This window comes from Anoplopoma fimbria, chromosome 11, assembly GCF_027596085.1.
Source record: "Anoplopoma fimbria isolate UVic2021 breed Golden Eagle Sablefish chromosome 11, Afim_UVic_2022, whole genome shotgun sequence".
Taxonomy (NCBI): domain Eukaryota; kingdom Metazoa; phylum Chordata; class Actinopteri; order Perciformes; family Anoplopomatidae; genus Anoplopoma; species Anoplopoma fimbria.
Genome location: NC_072459.1, coordinates 10438450 through 10448537, shown reverse-complemented (window position 1 = coordinate 10448537; position 10088 = coordinate 10438450). Strand labels below are relative to the sequence as shown.

At 35.9% G+C, this 10088-nt stretch overlaps 1 protein-coding gene and 1 long non-coding RNA gene across 2 annotated transcripts; both read left to right on the top strand.

Annotated features, from left to right (window-relative positions):
• Positions 1 to 1111: 1111 nt before the first annotated feature.
• Positions 1112 to 2458, top strand: LOC129098909 (uncharacterized). The gene is made up of 4 exons (XR_008531615.1): positions 1112 to 1175; positions 1678 to 1759; positions 1976 to 2088; positions 2419 to 2458. It is a non-coding gene; the product is annotated as an uncharacterized LOC129098909 (long non-coding RNA).
• Positions 2459 to 3151: 693 nt separating this feature from the next.
• Positions 3152 to 9690, top strand: LOC129098308 (nuclear GTPase SLIP-GC-like). The gene is made up of 16 exons (XM_054607299.1): positions 3152 to 3249; positions 3781 to 3997; positions 4131 to 4355; positions 5310 to 5507; positions 5626 to 5801; positions 6281 to 6374; positions 6445 to 6532; positions 6619 to 6740; positions 7058 to 7231; positions 7324 to 7481; positions 7625 to 7742; positions 8267 to 8375; positions 8499 to 8632; positions 8868 to 8949; positions 9067 to 9147; positions 9240 to 9690. The coding sequence occupies exons 1-15, from the start codon at positions 3152 to 3154 to the stop codon at positions 9141 to 9143; spliced, it is 2070 nt and encodes a 689-aa protein (XP_054463274.1). The 3' UTR covers positions 9144 to 9147; positions 9240 to 9690.
• The last annotated feature ends 398 nt before the right edge of the window (positions 9691 to 10088 follow it).

Genomic DNA, 10088 nt, shown 5'->3' with positions numbered 1-10088 from the left:
CATTTTGATTGGCAGCGTATTGAAATGACAAGTGACTTCATGTCAGAGTCCTGTGTCTCATATAGAGAACAATGTGCAGAGTGTTGCAAAAAGTATCACGTTGAATTGCAAATGAGATGCAAAGCAGAAAGTGAGCTTAGGTTTTTCTCTCCGAGTGTTGGTCTCGTTAATTGTGCTTTATGTGTCATTTCAGTTTGTTTAGAAAAAACTGTTATCATAGATGTGGATTATGTGCTTGCAAATTTTGTATTAAGTGCTGACTTTTACTTTTAACCATTTCTAACCCTGTGGCTCAGGGGAAGAGCGGGTTGTCTTTCAATCAGAAGATCAGAGGTTGTCGATGTGTCCTTGAGCAAGACACCTAACACTAAACAAATGACTGCGATGAATGGGTGTGAACGATTGTGGGCAGGTGGCAACGATACAAATAAAAGTCTATTTACCATTTAACCTCATATGAACCATGTCTAACCTGTTTAGATTTATTTTAGATTTGAGGCACCTCTTCCTTCTTACGGTACTTTTACTTCATCTCCACTACATTTCATAGGGGAATACTATACTTCTTACCCCAGCCCACTGACAGCTGCAGTTAATCACTTTTCAGACTTTAAGATTTTATATTTTAAAATATAATAAACTCATAAAATGTGATGTTCAAGATTAAACCAGTGGTTTCCAGCATGTTGGGCTTGTGCCCCCTCACAAAACAGTTCCTCCCTTGAAAGGCTTCAGATTTCTAGGAGTTGTTGCTACAACCAAAGAGACATTTCAATTCTAAACATATTTAGTTTATGTCACAGTTCTTCCTCCATACTGTTAGTAGCTCCATACTCCCATGTCACTCTGTCTCACTCACCTAATTGGCTCACTCTGTTCACCTGCCTGTCACTCTCAGTTCACTCCGGCCACTCCCAGTTCCACTTCCAGCTCTCAGCCCAGCCCCCTCTCTCTCTCTCACCACACTCTCCCTCACTCACCTAATCAGCCTCATGCAGTGCACCTGTCTGCCACACCCACCTCATCAGCACAATCCCTCTCACCTGCTCACTCTGCTGCACCTACACCCTGCAGTATAAATGCCCCACTCATTCTCAGTATAAATGCCCCACTCAGTCTCCTTTTGGGTCCACACCGCATCCGTTACAGTTTAACACAATTTGAGAACCAACAAGGTAAAATATACACACCAGCATGATAAGAGAACAGTACATACAAATACATGTGTGCAATTTGTGTAGAAGAATCTCTTCTATCATTTGTAGACAATTTATAAAAGATTGAAAAAGATACATTTAAAATTAAAAGGGAGGTTTAGGAAGGGAGCAGTTTTGTCAGACGAATAAGGAGCAAAAACGATGGGCTGCAAGATCCCAGGCTAGATTTAAGTAATTGATTGAGGAAGTGCCCCTTTTCTCGACTTGATGGAAATTGAGTTCTATTTCTAATAATGTTATAGGTTTGGAAAGCCGAAAATGTCATTAGACGCCTCTATTTTCACCTGCGTTTCACTTTTTTTTTTTTTTTTTACGGTAATGAGTCCCTCCTCGGTTTTGCATTGCCTATAAGCCCAATGTTTCTTAAATCAATGGCCCCTATGTATCATTTCTTTTTTTAAATAAGTCTTAGAATAACTTGGTGGTTTAATTTAAAACATGATCATTTTTTACCTTCCAGTTTCCGTTCGTGGTCATGGATGATTTTGTCCGTAACAAATTAATTGAATGGGGTCTCAGCGAGTGGATAGAACAATTTAAAGGTAAAGTATTACCATGCCTCTTTTTTTGGCACAGATGTTATACATTGTTTATATGACCTACCAATACTGAAGTACAATGCTGACATATGCTTGACGGTTTAAATTTAACAGCTGAACCAACACCTATTTCAGTCATTTTATGATAGATTTCTGCAGCAGTTTGAAATTAGTTGTTGCATGACTGAGATGCAACTCCGTACTTTTTTTTTATTGCAGGACAAGATATTGACACGAAGAGTCTTTATTGTCTCGATGAACCTGAAATCAGCCACTTGATCCCAAAAGTGGGACCAAGATCAAAGTTCAAGCAGGGACTCAAGTTGTTAAAGGTAATGTTGTGTACTATGAACACAATTTACACAAATACTGTATTTATGATTTACAGGAGCACAGACTTCTGTTTTAATAACATATTATTGATAATAACATCTCATTATTATTTAAAGCATGTGCTAGAATATTAACATGTATTTACTATTATGGATTTGCAACTAATTTGTTTGATTCGTCTACTCAAGTAAGTTGAATAAAGTTTCAAGCACTTAAGTATCATAAGGCATTTATTATATTCATACAGATCATATTTCCAATGTCTGCTCAAACTTCTACATGGCCACTTAGTATTGATTTAAGACACAGATGTTCATGTTCACCCTCAGGTTTGTCCGTCCACCAGCGGCACAAGTGATAAAGGTGAGATACAATTTATCTTATTGATTACATGTAGTGTTCATTTAAGTTTTTAAGGCCGTAATATCTTGCTTTTACTAACCGACTATATTTCGAGACCATGTTTTAATATTGTGAAAGGCAGATGCAACAAACATTTTTTTTGGCTTTTTTTTTTTTTATCAAAACATGTCCAATAAGGAAAGAGAAGGTTGGACTTCAGGCGAGTCTAGCCAATCACCAACTAAAAACAACGACTTGACACGAAACCAGGATCATACTCAGGTACTTATAATACTTTCCAAACAATGACAACCTGCAAGTCAATATAAAGTCATTTTTTTTTAATTTAATAACATTGTTACTTAGCTTACTTACATAGCAAATGTCTGTTTCTATGTATTGGCCACAGGAAATACTTTCTCGTTTTCTGCCATTTGTAGTCTTATCAGACAAACCCAGACAGTCAACGGCATACATTCAAATATCCATAGCAACAATGGGTATGCTTCAAAATAAATAACTTAACTGTGGCCTTTAACTGTATGATGTATCCTTTGCTGGTATAAGGCTAATGATACACTCTGAAGCATCCTAAATGGACCTGGCAGAGAAAGTTCCTCTCAGGCTTTACCTTCTTCTCCTCTGATTATTTGTCCCCTTATTGTGCATTACTTGATACACTGGTTCATGGTTCCTGCTGAATAGCTCTTTACTTTCACTATGGCAGATGAAATCATACTGTCTAAAGTGAAAACCATCATGGGATGTGTCGATCAGAAAATACCTAGCCAAGACAACAAGCTAAACAATTTCCTGAGGTAAGTATTAAGTTTATTACATTTTCCATATTAATATGTTATACAGGCCTGGTTCCTGACCAGGGGCCAGTTTCATTAACAGATCTCTAACAGAACTTCAATTTCAATTTTGGCACAAACATTCGCTTGGACTCAAAGATGAACTGATTATGATTTGGTGGTCACAGATCAACTGTGATGTGACAAAATAAGTTTTTGATCATAACTCAAGAACCATGCTACTTATGACAATTTCACACAAATGTCTCATAGGATAAAATAAAGACATGATGTCATTTTGGACAGACATGGATGTAAACCATGACTTGACTCTTTGTCTGAGGCATACAGTCGTGAGGCGGAAATCCTGGTTTTGTTTAAAAATAGTTAGTAATTTACCCAAAATTTACAGCAAATTACTTCTACTGAGAGTACAATATGCTGAAAAGGGCTAATCATAGACGGATGTATTTCTGATTTTGACACATTCTTTAAGTGTTTTATGTTTTTGAAATGAATAAATTAACCCATACTTAAACTTTTGTACAACAGGGAAAAAATCAATGGTTTGGAGACAGACAAGAGGGAGGTGGTCGGTGTCTTTGGCAAACCCGGGGCTGGAAAGAGCTCTTTGATAAATGCCGTCATTGGAGTGAAGAATCTCTTGCCCTCTGGAAGAGTCAGTGCATGTACCTCAGTCATGATTAAAGTGGAGGCTAACATGCAGAACTCAAAGTATGAGGCAGACATTGAGTTCATTACAGAAAAGGTAAAATCAGCTTAATATGTTTGTTTATTGTAATCTATTTAAAAAGGTTTGATGTGGCTGAAAAATACATTGTTGATTACATAGCATGCCATTTTATTTAACGGAGTTTAAGGTATTTTTAAAATTTATTTAGGAGTGGACCGATGAGCTGTGGTTCTTAAACTTCCTCGGGGATAATGTGGATCAGGTAGGTAATCAGAAAGATGACGATGATCGTCGGGACATTGTTGAAAAGCTGTCAGCACTGTATGGAGAAGACTGGGAAAAAAGATCTTGTGAAGAGCTAAAGGATGGCAAATATTTCAAAGAGATCCCAGAATTTCAACTTCGCAAGAAAAAGATTTTGACAGGCGGATCAGTAAGTGAGAGTAAACTCTTATATCACTTAATAAGAAGCCCTCTTGTCTGTCTGACAGAGTGAAATGTTATTGAAGTTTATGTAATATGCATACTGTCTAACCTTTCCAGGTTGGTTTAGTTCAACGGTAGATCAACAAATGTAAAATTAAAATCACTGTTGAATTTTCTTCTTGAATAAAGAGTGACCTTGAACCACCTGTCCTTGATAACAACAAACCCATATCAAATGTACCCTTTGTAGAATAATCAGAAAGAAGTTTGTATACCAGTAACTAAATAAATGTATATAACTGTTTTAACAAAATCCAACAAGGATTTTCTCCATCTTTATGCCTAAACAGTTTGCTTTAAGATCGAATGACATCGTGATTTATTAAATTTCAATACTGCTTTTGTTTACACTCTGGTTAAATAATATTCATTATTTTATCACAATGGGCAATGATCTTACTTCCCAGCAGAGCCTGAACCATGGAGTACCACAAGGATTAGAACTTGACCCCCGTTCTATTCAGTTTATTCATGAGAACTTTTTTAAAAGGGACACTCAACGCTGACGATGCTCAAATCTACATTTCTCTTTCACTGGTAGGCTGTGGTACTGGGGTCTGCTGACTGTCAAGAGTCAACATGAAACACAGGGAAGCTGCATTAGGCCTTCGATGATAAACTTACTTGTTATGACCTACAAAATGTTAGGCTCCGTCAAAATCTGATCATGATCAACTTAAACAGTCTTGTATCCATTTCTGGTTTAGTATTTAATATTTGTTTATCCAAATTTAGTTTTTTGCTTCTGTTTAAGTGATAGGGTTTCTTAATCGCTCTTTTTTTTTATATTTTCCTGTTTGAAATTGTTTGTGCAATTTGTAAAGCAGTTAGAATTTTCAGTCTGTGCATATAAATGAAATCCCCTCATGTTGTCTTAATCTAATTTCATTATTTATTGCAGGCTGAAGAGCTATCTGCGAAATTAGTCAAATACACAAGAAGCGGCCCAAAAGATGGAGAAGTGAAGAGGTGGTATTGGCCACTAGTGAAGTGTGTGACTATCAGGGTGCCAAATAATGATCTTCTTAAGCATGTCACAATTGTTGATCTTCCTGGAAATGGGGACCGTAACAAGGGCAGAGACAAGATGTGGCAACAGGTAATTTATCACATGCAATGCTGTTTATTGTTTATTCTGTGATATCTGCAAACTGTGACATCATGTTATTACAAAGTACGGATAATCATCATAATAACTTGCTGTCTTGACCCTTCAGGTCGTTGGAAGTTGTTCCACTGTGTGGATCGTGACTGACATAAATCGAGCTGCGTCAGAGCCAGAAGCCTGGGAGATCCTGAAAAGTGCCAGTAGCTTCATGGGAAATGCTGGCGAGTGTCGGCATATTCACTTTATCTGCACCAAGTCTGATCTTATTGAAGATTCAGAAGATCAGTAAGTGATTTAAGATGCCAAAAGTAAATATACTTATATATTAAAGTTACTGTGAGGATTTTTTAAATGGTTATGAAACAGTCTCAATAACAATACTGATTCCTCTACATGACGTACATAAGAAAATAAGACCACCAGCGAGTAGATTGTCTATTTTTATATAGTCATTTTAAATGCTGTCATTGGTTTTAGTCAGTTATAATCAACGAATTTACTTTAGAACTCAATAACTGCTTATACACTCTAAACAACTAACTAAATTGAAATAGTAGTCTGTAACTTTGTCTCTAAGGTTTCAAAATGACATCGTTCTTTCCAGAAAACTTCCTAGCAGATCACGGACCTGTAAAATAAAGTGTTGCATGTTTCAACATACATGGTGGATTCAATAGTTAAAGGTACAAATCTAACAAAGATAATTTCTAATTTTGTTCTGGATGCAAAAAATGGTGCCAATTAATGCAAATGTTTACATTTAGTTCACCAGCTGGTGTTCGTGATTTCATATTGAAAGCAAACGATCAAGCAAAGAAAGAAGTGAGAGAAGAATTCAGCAAACTAAACACGGTTAAGGTGAGTTTTTAACACAAAGATTGTCTACAAATGTAAGCATACCTTAATATCAGAATTTTTTTCTTTTCAGAAACATTTCAGTGATGAAAGTTTCGAAGTGTTCACAGTGAGCTCCAAAGAGTTTCTAAAACCGAAACTTCTAGATCAAGATGACACTGGTAGGTGAAGTCTCAATATGAGAGCACATTATTAAATATGTTGTGTAACTATGTAAGATGCTATGTAAGAGATACATTTTTTACAGAAATACCCAAACTTCAGAACTTTCTCCAGAATCTCAATGACCGTCACTCAGAGACGTTAAACTATGTGTCTGGAGCTCTTGGGATTCTCTCTCTGATTCAAGGGGCCAGCCGTAGAGAAGGGGTAAGATCAAGTAATAAAATCTCTGTCTTTGTCTTAAATCATCATTTATATTGACAGAAAATAATGTGAAAACATGCTAAAGTCAAAGACACACTTCTTACATGTAATGTCACCCATACATACGTTTGAGCAATCAATTGAGTTATTTTCCTGAATTTCTTTTTCTTCAGAGAGGCTGCATAATGACCTTAAATAAAGGGTGGTCTAACCCAAAATCAACCGAATTTTGCATAAATATGAATAAATTAAGAAGGCCCAGTCAAATAGCAGTATAGTTTCATTGCTTTAAATACTGAATGTGTTGTTGTTGATTTCAGGCTGACATAAAGACAGCTGTTTGCACAGACCTTAAACAAGAGATGAGGCATGAACTTGGTAAAATCAGGGAACCCATGAAAGAGACTTATCAGGGTTTCAAAAAATGCCTCAGTGAGGGGGTTGAAAAATCAAAAAGTTCATGGGAAAAAGTCTTGAAGTCGGTCATACATCCTGTACGTATTTGAATTATAACTACTTCATTCCAACAGATTTTGCACTTCACATGAATGTCATAAAAATGTGTTTATTGTGTGTCTTTTTTCAGAGAAAGACAGGTAGTGAATTACACAGGACTCTGAAGGCTATAGTAGAGGGCGATGGCATCTTCAAAAAAACAAGAACACATGAAGAAATAAACCTCAATATGAAGTTATCTGCATGCCTGACTGAGAGCATTGATGAAAAATTCAAGAAGACCTTCTCGTAAGAAATGACTTAATAAAGACATAAAAACCTGTGCTGGCTTATTTTACAAACTATGGACAATGTGTAGAATAAACTAATTCTACATTATGCAGTAATACAAATTATGCAATGTAATACATACATATAAATTTATGTTTCAGAAATGAAGGAAAACCATTCAATGGCGTCCTGAATTCGTTTTCACTTGACACGAAGAAGATGAGGGAGAAAACAGTGTACAAAGATGTTGAGCTGCAACTGATATTTCTCCATATAGAGGTAAGAGATGAGAATAGTGCCATTAGTTCATTATCAAGCAATAATGCCAGGTCAGAGGGGCTTAAGCAGAAGGGTGAGCAGATCAACCCAAACATCAAGTTTGTGACTGAGAACTGAAATGAAGACTAAACCTGAGACAATTAATTAAATGTAGATGTTTTGAGCTGTTAACAAATATACTCCGTATATGAAGAAGTCTATCAATACATTAAATGTTGTCAGTTAAAACTGAAGACACCCTTTAAAAAATAAAATCCTTCTGCAAAGCTGATGACCCTGCCCATATTCATGACAACATACTGAAGTTTTTCAGGTAGTCTGACATCAGTGGGGAAAAAAATATATGTGCACCCTCACCAGGTGGAAAGCAGGTCTTGGGTGTGGAAATCTGTTTATATATTGTATTTATTCAGGTGATAATCAGGTGAAATCTGGAGGAAGAAAAGGAAAAGATCACCCATATTTCTATATTACCTTGAATTATTTAAAATATGTTGATATATGCTTCATATTCTCTCTCGTAGGAAGAAAAGATGAAGACGAAACTCAACAAAATCATCCGCGATCGTAAGAAAGAGATTTACAGCAGTCTGACGACAACAATTCAGACAGCCATGCAGGAATGCTACAATGGTATGATAAAAGATCATGATATATAAAACCTGATACTATAAAAATGCACATTATTCATTGTGCTCGTGCAGAATTTAATTATGATAAAAATGTAATTGAATAATGTTTTCTCTTTTTTTGTAGATGCAAAACAAATTAGTGGAACAGGGATACTGCAAAACATGAGGGACACTATTGTGAAGCACGTACATGGGTCAAAGGACGTCATGTTTCAGGAAGCTAAAGATGTTATGTTGAACCAGCTGAGGGACTTGATGGTTTGTAACATTTTATAATACGTTGTACAATGAGGATATAGTAAAAAATGTGTTGGTGCTGCTTATCTTTATCTATAATTCTCGGTCATCATATATATAATCAAGTGGAATTTTCATCTTTTTGAATGATGCTTTTGCTACTAAAACACTGCAGGCACTTTCACAAAAATTTAGCTTTTGTGATTAGTCTAAGGTATATTTTGGCTGAGTGCTCAAGATTTTTATGTTAATTTAGAATGACATCCTGGAGAACCTGGAAAAAACAATGCAGGAATCAATCGAGCTGTCGCTCAAGACTGATGCTGTCTCAATCCCAGGTGAAGGCAACGTAGCAGAATAAAAAAACAAAGACTCGAAATATCTAATTCAACTTATTTTCGATAGTGTAATTAAAAGCGAACTTGATGTAAACATTATTCTTTTGGTTTTGTTAGACGTTACAGTGGAGCTTGAGATGGTGAGGAACCACCACAAAGAACTGAAGGGAAGCCCAGATGAAGAAAACCACTAATCTGGTAAAAAAAAAAAACTGTTGTTAAAATATCTACATAATTCCTCAGGATGGAGCTGTTCTGAATAATGCTAACAATGTTTTTAATTACACTAGTGCTGCACAGCTGATTACCAACTGAAGAGTCCCGGAGGCTCGCTGATTAGAGCCGGGAGGCCTCTGGATTGATCTCCACCATTTTTGTCAGGCCATTTAATCCATTTTCTCTTTGAGTGTTGTTTTGATATGTACTTTGAATTAGCTTCTTGTGAATTAAATGCATAGAGATTTAAGATTTTTCAATATTTGGTAGCGCATTTTTGCTTTTAAATGATAAAAGATGCAGACAGAAAATGTGTGGGGGTGAGAGCGGGATGTCATGCAGCAAAGGTCCCCAGTTGGAATCAAACCAGGGACACTAGGGTTTTCACGGTACTGGTCTTAGTCACCAGTCCACTATGATATCTCAGATACATTTTGTTTTTAATGATTCGATTTCTTCGTCTTCTATATATTTTTAAGTTTTTTGTGTAATTTTTAATCTTAGTTTAGTATTGGTAGATTGATTGGCTGAAATTCCAATGATTTTATGGGTGTTAAACATAAATCCTGAACCTTGATCACAGTACATACTGTAGGTTTGATTTGACAAAGACTTTAGGCTTTTCAAAGAATGATCTGACATTTCTTCTTTAATGTTCAAGGACAAAATTAGCTTGCTGTGTTTTATGCTGGTGTTTTCGAAGTATGTTCATTCATTCATGAAAAGTTTGATAGAACTAGATGATATTAATAAACCAGCCTATCTGGTTTCTCATTATTTGAACAATTGTTTTGTTTTAATCTTCACAGGTTTTGTCATGGTATACTGTCCAATAAAGATCACTTTCAAAGTGACACATGTACTTTGGCTTCTTTGTCTAAACATCAGTTTCTATTTATAGATAAGCAAAGGATTTTCCAACT